The 15,955-nt window shown below is 39.7% G+C and overlaps 1 protein-coding gene across 2 annotated transcripts in view; it reads right to left on the reverse strand.

Moving 5' to 3' along the window:
- LOC102698488 (calcium-activated potassium channel subunit beta-4) overlaps positions 1 to 15,955 on the reverse strand; it is a 45,811-nt gene that overhangs the window by 29,170 nt on the left and 686 nt on the right. The window contains exons 2-3 of one of the 2 annotated variants that reach the window (XM_069192292.1): positions 14,547 to 15,762; positions 10,111 to 11,268 (exon numbers count right to left, since the gene is read on the reverse strand). In XM_069192292.1, coding sequence (XP_069048393.1) covers positions 11,086 to 11,268; positions 14,547 to 14,882 — 519 coding nt within the window. In that variant the 5' untranslated portion in view covers positions 14,883 to 15,762 and the 3' untranslated portion in view covers positions 10,111 to 11,085. Of the gene's footprint in view, positions 1 to 10,110; positions 11,269 to 14,546; positions 15,763 to 15,955 lie in introns of those variants that run through there. The other variant, XM_006633519.3, reaches the window with a different exon arrangement.

Consider the following 15,955-nt stretch of genomic DNA (forward strand, 5'->3'; position numbering starts at 1 on the left):
TGCATTCAGAGTTTAACACCAAAGCAGACAGAAGTCTAGACAGAATCCAGTAAAGAGCTCTTAACATGCGATTCCAGCTTTCAGATTTCTAGAGATCTGATTAAGGATTGCTATGAACATGCCCTCCCTGTCATATTTTCTCTATATTATTCAAACTTTCCCCTGGTATTTAACAAACTAGGTATTCTGAGCCACACCCTGCAGCTCCAAAACACCTCTCTGTCCTTTTATTTTCCTTCTGGTTGATTTATAAGAGCCCCTCTTCAAACTGAACACATACAGTAAATAAATCTAAGAGCCAATGCAGTTATGTTTAAACATGAAATCAGAATTACTGGAATAATACTAACTACGTGTGCTCTAAAGACTTATAGTAAATGTCTTCTCGACAGAGACACTTGAGGTTTATTTCCATTTTGATTATTATAAAACGAACTGCCTTCTTGTGATTCAGACTTGTTTGCATGGAGTCCCACAGCATATATAAGGTTTCATAGTGAAAGGTTTATCTTTCAACAATTACCAAAACATATATAATATATAACTTGTAAAGCCTGTGGCTTTTTTTTTTGGGTGGGGGGGTGACAACAAAACTCCCAAACTCATCAGCACCTCCTAGTGAGTCCCGTGGGGGCAGATACCCCAGCCTGATATTCCCACAGTTCATTAGGAAGGGAAAAAAACATGTTACTGTCTCGTGTGATTGCAGAGCGATATTGACACAGCACGGCAGCTTTAAACAGTTTTATTATGTGACTAATGCCAGGTGATCATAAGTGGGTAAATAAGCTGAAAGTGTACCTCCTGATGTCTGGCTACTGTTTGGTCAGCTTTAGCGATTTTTCAATGTCACTCCACGCAGGAAAGATCTAATATAAACAAATTATTTGAGATTTCTGAAATTAGATTTCTGGAGATTTCCATTTACCATCTGTTTGCTCAAAACCAGCCTCTGTAAATCCCCTGCCTCCCCAAACACTCAAAACAAGAGATTCCTCAAATAATGGCTGGGATAATGGGATTGAAAAATGTAGCACAAAAACATTTAAGAGCAATGAGCTAAAATATTATCTTATTACTTTACATTGAAATAGAAAACTGTTTCACATGCTGGAAATAAGATGTTAGCTGTACACCTATATTTTTTGTATGGAGATTATGGGGCAAATTAAATATAATTACTTACATTGAATTAATCACATTCCTAATTACTGCTTAGATTCATGTCTTTCCTAATTATAAGACCGTGAAATCAACATTCATAGCCAGCAAAGATAATGTGCCATTTTATATCTGAGAAATCAATTTTGTACCAAGAACAACGTAGCAACCCAGCACAAAAGTATATTATTTTTTGTGATCCACAGACTTATCTGCTATTAGATTTTTTTATAATAATCGCTACCTAAATCATTCATCCCTTAATGCTGAATTGATTTTTTTTTTCAGGATGAACTAGCTAAGTAATCCTGTATTCGGTTACAATGAAACAGGTTTGCCTTCATATTCAAAAGGGGATTTTATTGCATGCCGAAGAGAACCACTAATCCTGAAGAGCAGGATGATGTGGAAATGGGTACAAACTAGTATAATGAAATCTGTATTTTCATTTCTAAAACCACCAGAAGATATTATTGATTTTGTCACAATGGAGATTAAAAACTGCCTCTATCATGCTTGAAGGGGCAACATTATTTACCATATTATGTTTTTTCCCCTCTTTTTTGCTTTATGACTTTGCATGACTTGTGGTCATTCACTGCACTGGAGAACTTTGTGATTTTAATGCTGTGTTTCCACCTGACACTCCTGTAGCTTCATGAAAGTGTGGTGTCCGTGCCATGCCAGCACGGGACTGAAATTTACTCACTCTTTAGTGTTTGAATTGTAGCTGTTGTCTGAGGGAGAAGGGAAAGCTAAAGACAGAAAGGAATCTAGGTCTATGATTATTGCAATCAGATTATATGGCACAGAATAAACTTCTAGGTAACTCATCAGGCAGCATACCCAACACACCTTACTGTGTCTCTCCACCACCAATCACATCACTAGAAGAGTGATTAAAGTGATAAACACTTTAACATACAACAATGAAAACCAATCATGCAAACGCCTATTTTAATGACTTGCGTACTGCTCACATTACTATTTCATGCTTGTTTAGATAAATTGCTACCTGATGTAAAATACTGCGTTGCAATGTCCTGCAAAAGCTCTTAAAAATGCAATGTTAAAGGGTTAAAGAAGATTGTACCATAGCTACATATAATGCAGAAACAGTCATGTAAGATTGCACTGCTGACAAAACAGCTCATTGATCTGACCTGGCATGACTAATTGCTTTTTTTCCCATATACTGTACAAAGAAGTACAAGTTAAATTTTTTGCAGAACATGGAATTTCTGTCCTTTTAGAATCACTGAACTCTTTAATGCCATGCATGATTCTTTCCATATTGATATATTTTGTACAGTTCTTCATAGGCACTAATTTTATAGTTTAATAATTAATAAAGACCACAATTACATAACCTACACATCAGGCAAGGGTGTGGTGATGTCTAACAAAAGAGAGGAGTGGCACATCAGCAGCTCATGTTTTCTACCTGATGACAGGAGCAGTAAGTGACTCAGGGATACTGGTGATCAAAATTCAGTGGTCTCTTGTAAGGCTAAAAGGTCTTGGGGTAAAATGAAAGAAAACATTTTGTTTGCTATGAGTCATTGAACTCACACATCCGTGTAGAGATGTCAGTGTGGACAGGAGAAACAGCTTTGAAGTAACAGCTGCTGAGTAACACTTTGTTGAAGTGTATCACATGGATCTTCCTGATATTTCATTTCTCACTTGTTGAATATCTAAATTTGCATGTTCTACCTTTGTGGTAATTTTTCTATATATACAGTACAATTTCACAAAGCTAGGAACTATGCAGCTAGGACTTAAGAAAGGGATTCGGACAAATAAAGAAAACAGATGAAGGTTATATATAAAGCAATTTAATCTGTACTGAAATAAAAAGTTTAAAAAATTGTAGCAAAATAAGCTTGTGAAATATTAAAGGTTTATTTTCAGATGTGAAAAACATACACCTAGCCAATTTGAAAAGACAGGAAAAAGTCCTGCCTGATATGCGTCTAGGACTGACAGAGAGAAAGCAAACTTTCTCTTAGAACAACAGGGAGTCTTATATATTGTACAGTGTATTGCCTGTCTGGTGCCTAAGACCTCCCTAAGAAAGAGCACAGCAGGTGAGAGGGAATAAGTTATCTTGCTCCAAATAAGAACAAATATCAAACAAAAAGGTAGGCTGACAATTCTGCCTGACAAATTTAAGGTTTTAGCTTGAAAACTAAAAGGCAGAACATTTATAGGTCTTTATAGCAATTCTACCATTTTCCACATGCAAGCGAATCAAGAGGAAATTTAACATGTTGGGGTTTTCTAGAACAAATGTGACCTATATAAGAGGAGGATGTGTTGTATCCGAATCGGGGGGGGGGCACCAATGTACTGGGGAAAAGATATGTGCAGAGTATTTAACCCTTTGTTGTGGCAAACCTAAATTAAGTGCACAAAATTACCTTAATGTGCCACAGAAGAAGCTGAATAGCCTCTGCCTGTGTGCAATAATAGTGTGTCACATGATTTAAGATCCCTTTGAGCACGGTGAAATCAGTTCATTAAGAAGTGGAAAGCACTCAGACACTGCCTAGATCGTCCAAACAGTAAAGCAAGGAGGAAAGTGGCTAAGGAGGCCGCTATGAGGCCATTGGAATTTTTGTAAGAGCTACAGAGTTCAATGGCTGAAATGGGAGACAATATCTATGGGTCAACAATATTGTGGTCATTCCACAATACAGGGGGCTTGTATGGAACTGAAAATAGTACTGTAACGCATACGGCCGACATTAGAGGTTGTGCGAGCCGGCTTACCAGCGAGGTGACGTCACTGCCCTTCCCTGTGAATAGCCGCGGGGCTGAGGGGAGAACTCCCTTTAGCTCAGCTGGCTGGGTCCCTGTTGAGTGCTTCCGGAGGCCCGGGTACGAGTCCCCAGCGGTGGGGGGCTGACCTGAGGCGGCAGCGGCAAGGGCGCCTACCCACGTGAACCCGAGAACGCTACAGTACTATCCCTATGGTAAGTGATACTTTAAACTAAAGATGAAACAAAACTGAAACTTTTTGATCAAAATGTAAACCATTACTTCTGACACAGACCAAACATAGTACATCACTACTCCAAACCATCCCTACTGTCACACATTACAGTGCTTCTGCTTCTCAGCATTAGAAACTGGGAAGCTTGTCAAAGCTGATGGAAACATAGATTGAACAAAACAATTTAAGCATATTTAAGAGGAAAAGCTGCGAAGGACCTGAAACTGGGTCAAAATTCACCTTTCAGCAGGATAATGATCCAGATCACAAGGGTTAACTTGAATGGCTTAAGAATAAGAAACAATGTGGCACTGTCAAAGTCCCCACTTCAATCCTGTTGGGAATCTGTGGAGAGACTTGAAAAATGCTGCACATAAGCAACCCCCAAGCACAGTGAGACGACCAAAATGACAATCTGCCAAGACAAATATCCAAAAACTGCACCAAGCCTATGTACAACGTTTTTTTACACAAAAAGACTTACAACTGCAATTGCCGCCAAAGATGTTTCCACCAAATATGGCCTTTGCATGTCTGAAAACGTATGCAATCAACAATCAATCAGTTTTTTCTCTTCACCTTTTGGTGGCATTTACTGTACCGTCTATTATTCTTAGACGTATACAGTTTGAACGTCCAGGGTTTAAATACAACATTAAGTTAAGAACCGCAAATGCAGCATTTTGTAAAGTCCAAAGTGGGGTACCATAAGAACTGTCTGAATACCTATAGTACATACACTTACATACTGAATACTGTTTGTGAGTTAAACTAGAAAATAAAACTTTTAAGGTCTTAACAGTAGGGGCACACTAGAGACAACAGACAAAGGAACAAGTTGCTTACTTCGTGATGAGCTCAGGAATGTAGCAAAGGTAACATTAGAACTATAAAGGTCACTTTAAAACCCAGGTATAAAGACACGTTCCAGAGGTGGGACTGGGAGCACAATCCGGGACTGCTTGTTGAGCAAGAGGCAGCTGAAACACGGGGGAACTGGGAGAAGAGTGCAGAGTACAGGAAACGGGCTGAGCAGGGGTCGTGCGCCCTGAGTGGGTGTTGCTGTCACAGGCTGGGAACACAGAGCGCAGTGCAGGCCAAACACGGGGCAGGGTGAAAATCCGAACGAAGGAAGGGAAGGGACGTAACCGGGGGAGACACAGTAGCAGACAAGGCCGGGGAAGATCCGGCAGATAGGTCCAGGGCTCAGTCCGAGTTCAAAGCCAGAGACACACAGCAATCAAAGCTGAGGGGGGTAATCTGGGAATACAATCAGGAACAAAGCACACATTAGGAAACAGGCAAGCCTAACACGGGGGACCAGCTCAGAGACGACGCTGGAGGGCTCTCCCTACCTCCCACCCAGCCTCTGTTTCCCGAGTGTAAGTATTTATTCTGAGGAGCACCCGGAAGGTGGGGCAGTAAACCGAGTCCAGGTGATTCGTTGCCTGGGGCAAACGGACAGAGATGGGAGACGGGTGGGAGGCGACGTCACGGGCTGCCGCGCCCCCACTAGCTCGCCGCGCAGTCCAGCAAGCCGTGTGAGCATGACACCAGGACCACATTCCACTGCAACACCCTCTCTATGTTCAGGATCACCAGAGAGAACTCTTCCATTCCAAACAGATACCCCTCAAGTGGAACCTTGTTCTCAGACCCACCTATCATCTCATACTGCAGACCACCAGATGTGAGCAACCTTCTTATCCATGGCTCCCTTCACCACCCATAGTAACCATCCACAATTGGCACTTTCTCCAGAAACAGAAGCTGCTGCATCACCAGTGCTTATCTAGAATCTAGTAACACCCATATAAATGGCCTCTCAGGCCATTTCAAAATCACCACAGAGAACACTGTGTAATGAGTAATTTAAAATGTCCTGCCATTAACATCAATGAGACAGGAAGACTGTTGAAGGGTGTATGTCAGACCAGCGTGGAACAAAGAGCTCTCAGAGCTGATAGTTCCCTCATTGTCTCTCTCCTAGCCATGATTCCGCTGAACTTTCTGTCTGTATTTTACAAAGATTTCAGGACTCTTACTCCAGAAGCACAAGATTATTGTTAAACTTGGATCTCACTTCTTCCTTGTCTCAATGATTATTTTTTCTTTAAAAAAAACTCTATATTCATTTACAGATTTCATCATTTCGTATCTATCCCCCAATTTCTCTTCATTTGGACACTCATTCTGATTGCTCTTTTGTTTTTTCTATGCTTTATATCCCTGCAACCTTTCTGTCTCTTATTTACACCTGAAGATTTTACATCTGAAAAGTTCTTTCTCCTGTCTATTTTCAACGTGGAATGAAACTTTCCTTGTTCTTGTATAGCTCGTGAAAATTGATGCAGACCCCCTACTCAAAGCTAACTTTATGTTAAATAGGGTTTTCAACTTTCCACAGGTAAACAGGGATATTGCGAGAGGGAATACAGATGTGGTGGCCTTTGTTAAGGATTCCTCCTTAAGTCAGTTTGTAAAAACACCAGTTAGAAAATAATCTTACTGAGCAAATAATTTTAAACACCCAGGATACAAATAAAAAGAACAGATGTGATAGAGCCACTGGGGTATTGTGACCACCATATGGTAACTTTTTATATTTCAAATTTCTATAATTACAGTTAGTCCAAGTGAGTATTTAAGAATATGGTTTAGCTTAACCCGCTTGGTTAAGGGAAAGCCTCCTGGCTACAGGGCAAGGAGGGTTGAACCCCACCCAAACCACCAGTGCCGAAACAGACAGAAGGAACGTACAGGTACAGGATGAAAAGCCGCAGGGACGCTTGCTTCAGGACATCAGTACTGGTCCAAGTCTATGCGTGTAAAGACCAGATACATCTTCTTAAATGCTAAAGAATATCTTGAGGAACTGCTAAGAAGGCTGTTCAAAAAGCTGTTCAGTGAAGAATCCAGATTTTTGTTGAAATTTTGCAAAGGTGAAAGTGGTCAGGATAAGGCATTTCTAATTAATCGACAGAACTTCAGAACTAGGGAGAGCCTCACCGATTTTTAAATAGATTGGGATATGTATGGCACCGACTGACTATTGATTAATTGAAAGCCACTTTGAGAACAAACATTTGTTTCTATCTGAGACCCCAAAGAAAGACGATGACAATCAATGGATATAATTATATAATTCAACAAGGGAAATGCCAGTACTTGAAACCCGCTTACTTGGTCACAGATACTGTAGGATGCCGGAGACAGATCCAGAGTGGCATTTGGAGCATCAGGGGCTGAGAGGCAGGAACCTGGGGCTCAAGACACCAAAGGCATTGGGCGGTGTTGGACACCGGGGATAGTGGCAAGAGGAAAGGTGAAATCGTGTTAGTAAGAGAAGGCAGACATTAGAAGCTGTAGGTTGCCATCGGACTGAGCCGAAGCTAGGATGCCGGACAGACCCATTACTTTGAATGACATCAGGACCAGCAGGGACCAAGAGGGTCCTAAGACATTGCGATTGGGCCACGTTGGATGCCAGGGATAGAAGCACAAGAGAGCACAGGACAGAAAAGAGATTAAATTAATGAACAAGAAGATGAGAAAAACGAGAGAGAGCAGAAACAGCAGGGATAGTAAACAAATAGCAGGAAAAACAGAGCCACACTGTGAAGAGCAAATGTTAAGAGAAACAAAAACAAAGGGGCAAGATTGAGTGAAAGGTCCTGAGGGTGGCAGTAGGGGCAACACAGGAGCCCTTTTGATAATTGCAGTCTAGCTGTGTGCTGGGTGACATAATTGCTGGAGGTGGATGAATGCTTGATGGCAAAGCCTGCTTGTTATGGTCTTCAGAGAGGTAGAGAGAGAAAAAAAATTCAAATGTTCCTTTTTGAAGGGAATGGCATGATTGCAGTGAGTCCCTTGCCACCTAGCTAGAGTTCGGTCTTTGATGTCAGGGACTAAAGTAATGGAAAATGCAGCAGGACCGATTCAGCAACAGATGAAGACAAAACAGCAGGCTGATTATAAGAGGCTGGAGATTCTTGTTTGGGTCCAAAAGTTCTTTGAGCATACTTGCAAATCAATACAGAAAGGGAAATATATTTTAAAAAGGACACAGCTGAATTTTTTTTCCCATCTGTCTTACAGTGTAGGTTGTTTTCTTGTTGAGTTTGAAAAGTTACACGGAGACACACACATACAGTAGAAGTTTTCTCTTCCTTCTGTCTTTTTATTTAAAAGTGTTTTTTTTTTATAATTGTAAAGCACATTCTCCATGTGTTAAATTAATCCACAAGACATGAGACAAGTATAACATATTTCTTTCTGCTTTTTGTAGTCTGAAGAATATAAAGAAGTAATGAAGTAATGAACGAAGCAAATGAGGGACATATAATATGCATTCCTTCTTGTTTTCTCTTCTCTTCTTTGCATCTTGGAGCACAGTCCACCTATAGACAAATAATGCCTGAGGCAAAATGCAAGACAAGTAGAATAATTTTCTTTTTTTTGTTATTTGGAGCTGGTCCAACACTTGTTGCAGAATTGATGATTGTAACAAATAGTGAAAAGAAGTGTTTGCAAGAGACATATACACAGTAGAGTATATATATAGTGATTTAAAACAGCTGGGTGAAATTGGCCTTGTCCCTCCCAAACCTGAGTTAAAAACTTCCACGTATAAAAAAGGGTATACAGAAGGTGAACCCAAGGGATTATTTCACATTCACTAGCAAAATAAGGACAGACTGTCAAAACAGAAGCTAAGAGAATTTAATTATGACAAAGAATAGGAAACATTTCAGTATAAAAAAAAGTTATAGGTATCTGGAACCCATAACTTCATCACATTTTGGGCCTTAAGCAAAAGTCAAGTGGTTAAGGCCCAAAATCTAGAACTACTGGAACCCAATGTACAACATCTTAGTTTCAGTTATCTACTGTAAATTACTAAATGAACAAGATAGATCATGTGCCCTCCCATCATTTGCATTTCTTCACATGTAAACAGAGCTTGACTGATGATCTCTCAGCCTAGTCCACCATCATACCAAAAATTAGTTTTTGTGTCACACTTTGTTACCATGGTTACAGCAAACTGCTGAGAGCAAAAGAGCATAATGCAAAACAAAGAAGAGAGGTAAACACAGCCATGAATACTGTACATGTGCTGTAATTTGTACATCTGGAGATGCTGTATTCACATTCCATTTTTATCCAGTCTTACTTTTGTCATTGTACACCTAAGGAAGCACATACAACTTCTAAGGAATAGCAGTTTTTATCCATTTTAGGATTTATGAGCTGAATGCTCCTGTATACAAACCATAAATCTGGAAAGCAGACACTTCACCCTGCGTTTTCTTGATTTAACATACACAGAGAGATGTAATAACTTAAGAGCCTAAGAAAGACTGTAAATGAGATAAGGCAATTTGACCCATCTTGCTTGTTTAGGAGTTTAGGTGATGTTAAAGTTTTATCCATTCTTTTTGTGAAACAGCCAAGAGTTTCGGCCCCAACCAACAGTCTGGGAAGGCTGTTTTAGTTACCCACAGTTAAATTTGTATGATAAGCATTTCTTCTGGTGCATCCGAAATGTTCCTTTTTAGTGTCTGTTTCCGTGTTTTTCTGTTCACCGTCTTCTTGTATTATCTATAAATTGAAAATGTTTGTTGACTATATCAGAATTTAAATCTTTGATCATACATCTGAAAGAGAACGTCTTCAATCTGCCCAGTAAGAGGTCATGCCCCTTGACATCACTTGCTGTTTCTTGTTTATTAGCTACAGTAGTTCTCAATCCACCTCCATATAACTTAATCTTATAGTATATAATAACCATAAAATTAACTGTTATGAGAGACTATCAAACCTTTCACATTGTGTGTATTAGCGTTATACTTGTTGCTTACTCAAAGAAGTGTAGCAAGACGACACAAGTTAATTATATAATTGTATTCATTAGCATTTTCCAAGAAACTCAACAGAAAATAATATTAATCTTTTTTTTTCCTGCCTGGTCAGTTCAATTTGTATGAGAGCCTGCTGCCCACATAAATTGAATTGGATAGAACTGCTGTGCAATGCGTATTTTGTATCCAAACACCATGATCAGTGTTTTAAAGTATAATTAAACAAAATCAGAAAAGCAATTTCTAAGACTTTTGAAAGTATTAATGCTTTGCAACTTATAATTAGACAGAAAAGAAAAAGCCAATTACAGGCAATTTAGTAGTATATTTTAGTAATGCTGACATACTGTACTGCTTGCTATTAACTCCGGCATTAATTAAATCTCTGGCTCGGCAGAATGTCTGTTTATTGACGTAATTTGGAGCTGTTCTGAATGGGTCACATTCTCCTCCAGCACAGCAACCCACCCCTACACACCTGCTCTCTAATGCTGGGCAGAGATGAGGTTTTCAGAGCAATAACAGTATGAATGGGTAATGCAGTGGGTCGGAAACAGAGATTTAAACTGTGCATTCTAAGTGTGAACGAAATATGCCATAACATCAAATTGGGAAGGTATTTTGTTAAAAACACATACAGCTGGAATCATGAAAGAGACGTGAAAGGAATGGAAACCTGTAATTTAATAACAATCTTAAACAAAAAAGCATCAGTAACTGATGTTTGGCTATATAGTCCCAAACATGTCAGGATCAGCACTGTAGTAGGGCAACTCAAAAAGCAGGGATTAATGAGTTAAGAGACTCCACTCTCGCCCCAAAACAGGCAGTTTGGTATAGTCTGTCAACCTATCAACAAGTCTTTGTGAGGTGGGAGAAAACTACAATTCCTAGAGAAGGCAAAGGGAGAACATGCAAACTCTACACAAAAGGACCCACAGGTGAGAACTGAAGCCAGGACTATGGAGCTACAAAGCAGCAGCTCTAGGCACCATGCCAACCAGAAATGAGGTGAACTGATATCCATCCACATCTTTTCCAACAGCTTTATCCAATACAGGCTCAAGGGAGCCGGAGTCTATCTTGGCAAGCAAGGGGCAGAAGGCAGGATACACCCTGGAGGGGACGCCAGTCATCACAGGATACACACAGACACAGGTGTAGACTCACACCAAGGCCAATGGCAGCAATATCCCTTGACTCATCTACTATGACTCTTACTGTACATCCGCCCATGTCTTCTCTCTGAAAAGGGATAAACATGAAAAAGTGTGTCTGATATTTGCAAGAGTGCCTCCAAACACAATCTAAAAGATCTGACAAGCCTTTTTTTCCTCTAGTTTTTAATTTTTTGTGATGCATGTTGATTTCAGACCACTACCTTTGTCTTGCTTTTAATGTGAGCATAATAAGCCAGGGACAGTTTTGCAGTACACTTCAGATCATGGCATGGGCACGTGATGCTTAAATTTCCAATATGACTCATTACTACAGATGCCTAATAAAACTACTAGCAACGTGGCTCACAGAAGCTTGTTCTTTGATTACCTGGCCTTTCAAAAGGTCACTCTTTTCTTAAGAAGTTCAAAATAAAGATGCCTTCTGTTATCAATACTCACTGCATTGCAAATGAAAAAATGCCATAAAAATAATTAGATGATTGCAGCCAAAGGCATTAATGTCCTTATCTGACATTTAAGCCATTCAGAAAATAATTTTACTGCAAACTTTCATACTAACATTGGTCCTTTTAAATAACTGTGTTTAGTTCGAAATCCTTATAATCCCTTAAGCAGTACAGGCAATTCATAGAGCCTGACCCTTAATGACCCAATAGGGTAACTCTGCCTTGTATGCTGTAGTATTAAACATGAATAATAATTTAATTATTCCTGTTGCATTTTTGAGAGACAGCTAAAATCAATGGAAATTACTCCTTTTTCTTGCCACTTACTGCATAAACAACTGCTCCTGAACTCCAAGAGCCTGCAGAAATAACACTGCTTCAAGAAAAGAGCTGTGACCTTTCCAGTGGACCTGCTGGTATCCAGACACTGAATTCTAACCCCAGTCCTGGAGTTTAATCTCCTGTAAATGACAATGGCAATAGATCAGTGCTCCCTGCACAACTCCGCAGCGCAGAGCCGCGCGGCTCTCTGTGACAGTCAGACCTTTCAGATGAGCCAACGCCTTGCTTTAACGTCAGGATCAACTGATAACCCTCGCGCCCTGGAGCTTGCCAGTGAACTGCTACCGCAAGTAATTATCAGAAGTGAATAACTGTCAACTGTGGCAATGACTCCTGTTTTCCTTTAGAAATTAATTTCTAAGTGATATAACCATAATGAGCATTTGGCACATTTTCAATAGCTTTTCAATGCATCTCCATACTGGGGAATCACATTAGAGGTCTGTCAGCAGTTAAGCAAGCAGACACAAAAATTGATTATACAACAGTTTTTAAGGGAAAAATGATGATCCTTCACGTTAACCTTTTCAAAGCACACCCTCAACTCAAATAACTCCGTAATTAAAACTACCCTTAACAAAGGCCATCAGCTCAAGTGCCTTTTTATGACATTGAATGCATTTCAATTTCTGGAAACTAGCTTCTGTTAATCTAGGATTCCCATCCACAAATTATTTAATTCCAGCTTTGTTTTCATTATGAAAATTACAGTCCACTATTTATTTCATTGTTCTAGCATATTATCAAAGAAAGTGGCTCCTATACTAATCTGCCACTGAGCAACAATAAAATCTAACTTGCATGTTTCTCAGCTGTGTGTTGGCAGGTATGAGGCTAGTAGGGTCTTCAGGATACCCAATGTCCTTTTACACTACACATAAACAAATCTACTGAACTTGCTGTGTATGGAAGGTTCTTATATTTAAGTGGTGGCAAAGAAGAATGGTGGCCTCCTACTATGCACCTTTAATTTTGTCATGAAAGATGTATTATTTCTAAACCCATCCCCAATAACCAACAGACATGACAGAGGAAAATGTCTGTGATTCTTCCCCAAGCATGAAACAGAACACCACACAACAGCTCTCACTGGTGCCAAACAATACTCCTGTGTAGTGTGGTACACAAGTCTCAATCATATGCTATGATTGCAGTAATATCCAAATCTATCGTTCTCACAGCACAATTTAAATTTCCAGGCTTTATACCGCTGTACTTCCAAAGAGTTGTGTTGTAATACATCATTTAATCCATTTATACAGTACATACTCTATCATTCATTTTATACACAAGCAGACAGACACCTGTTCATTTCTATTACATTATAAAACATCTTCTTTTAATATTTCAAAAGGCTTCCATGTTAAAGATAAGTCATACACAATAATGCTTGTCTTCAGCTATAAAAAAAATATTTCTTGTGGCAAAGAAACATGAGTATTGATATGGTCAAAGACTACTAGTCTGAGGCTTTTTTCTTAGTTGATAATGATTATAACCTTAAGGAAGCAACGGGTGGTGTTTCACGCTTATTATTTATAATTTACATTAAAGGTTTGCTTCCATTTGGACTGCAATAGTTACTGCCACCCCTACAGCTGCTCTACTAATATAATTAAACGTATTCTTTTGCAAGAAAGACAACAGCATAATTCAATTATATTTTGAAATTTTAAATGATTTAAGTATTTTTAAGTCTGTGTGACACACCCTCAAGATTGCATGTATATAATAATTTCAGAAGGGAGTTTTAGACCTCAATGAATATTCTCTATACAGTCCTGATGGCGTTGACTGATTTTTTTCTCACCAGTTTTACAATTCCGTTGAGAAAATGTAGTTGATACTGACATCATTCACAATAACAGGCAAATGCATTTTCTTTATAGAACTCTTGAAGCAAACACTGGCTTAATTCACACAGCTGTATTCTCTGTCTGCTTCAAGAGTATGTGGCTACAAGAACAAGACGTTTTAAGCCACAGAATTAATCAAACATTGTACACACCTAGTAGGTCTACATTAGTTCCAAAAAGTCCTCTCAGCACTGTGTCAAGGCAAAAACAATGAAAAAAGTGTATATGCCTCTCGTGTGTTGAACTCGACCCAAAGAAAATGCTTCACTACATAAGAGAAACAATTGACAGTATATATCATTACAATACCACTGGTGCAAATGGAAAATGAATTCAACTCATTCTTGAGCTGGTCTCACGTTATTTCGCCCTACTGTCTGCAAATAGGCACCATTGAGCTGCAAAGCCATCTGCTGTTTGTTCTAAAACATCAACAACAAAATAATGCCGAAACAGTATGTCCTTAGTAAACCGCTAGCAACAGTAATCAAGCTCTACACTCCATCTGTGACGTGAGAAATATCGTTGTCCGAAAGATGAGCAATCTGATGTTTTTTTTATATTGCAACAGGCAGAATTATATTAATAAAAGACAGCTCAAAGTGACAAAAACAAGGTTTAGTGTTGTGTGTGCTTGTGCACGCAGGCATGTGTAGCGTTCACACCTCGATGGCACTGGGTCTACAATCTAGACTTACCTTTGGGTTCATTACAAGTTGCTGTTCGTCGTAATGCAGCAAAGCGGTGGAGTTGGACTCTGAGTTATTCACGAAGATCTGGAGACAGGGGTACAGCGAGGTGCCTTTACAATCCGTCCCGCACGTGAAAGTGCACTCGAACATTTCCCCGTTCTGCTGCACAGAGATCACGGTGCAGTTCGCCGCCTTGCACTGCATATTCTGAATGGTGGGATTCAGCCAGCAGAACCCCAGAATGAAGAGGGACACGATGCCACAGATAATCAGAAAGAGCCCGAGTCTGATGCTTTTATCTTCCGCCTCCGAGTACTCATAAGACACTCTGATCTTCGCCATCAGTCCTCGGCAGCGCGGTGATCACGAGCATTAAACCAATTTATATCTAGTGAAGAAGGCAAGTCTTTCTCCACCTGTGCCAATATCTAGGACCGTGAAGAAGTAGCTGGTGAAACTTCTTTCGCAGGCGAACTCCGCGATCGCTTTTGATTTATGACACCCCTATACCACTGCAACTGTAACTTGGCAAAACGCTTCTTTGCAGCCCTCCTTTCCCGAGCGTGCTTTCTGATTTCGATCTCGGCAGTCCACTCACATTTGGACTTTGCTGAAAGGCTGAAAGCTACATCTGGGATTAGATAAGCTTCTTATGTAGAACTAGCACAGAGTTCTGAGTAAATACGGCTCTAGACTGGCGATCAGATGTTGGTGAGCAGCAGTCTGTCCATCACCGCCGTCTGCCTGGTGCTGTAGAAATAGTATTCTGGTCCCAACTAGGACCTACGTGTGCTGAAAAAACTAACACTCCTAACTTCAAACTTCAAAACCTTGAAGCAACAGAAGTCGGCAACTCCCAATATCGCGATGACTGAGATATTCATATGTCTGAAATGATACAATGAGTTGAACGCATTTCCGAGCGCCGCTGGAACCGCAACAGTAGACATCTCTCGCTCAGCACCGTTGACAATTTTTAAAGCGGCATCTCGCCAACAAATTGTTTCTCAAGCAGTGTCAACGTTGTCACCTGTGCAAATAGTGTCAGCTCGTTTAAAGGAGACGCTGCTGTATTCGGATAAAGAGCAAAACGTTTCTGAGATACGAGTTTTGACACCAGCCTTGCTCATTGCCTTTTAATTCCCGTAAAAACATTCTATATAATCCAGTTAAAATTGATCTGTATTGCCATATTAGTTATAAAGTCTTTTCCCGTCCCTACCTGCAATTGAAAAAAATTAAAAATAAGTCATTAACATATCGTGTATGTTTGTCCAAAGGATGTGAAGGCACAAGTACAGTATTATTGATTAAACGATGTAATATATTGAATTATTTAATCTTATCTGTAGTCTTTTTAAATGTATAATGTTTAGGAACGGCAACTCACGCTTTTCATAATAATGTTTTTATAT

This window comes from Lepisosteus oculatus, chromosome 7, assembly GCF_040954835.1.
Source record: "Lepisosteus oculatus isolate fLepOcu1 chromosome 7, fLepOcu1.hap2, whole genome shotgun sequence".
NCBI classification, from domain to species: domain Eukaryota; kingdom Metazoa; phylum Chordata; class Actinopteri; order Semionotiformes; family Lepisosteidae; genus Lepisosteus; species Lepisosteus oculatus.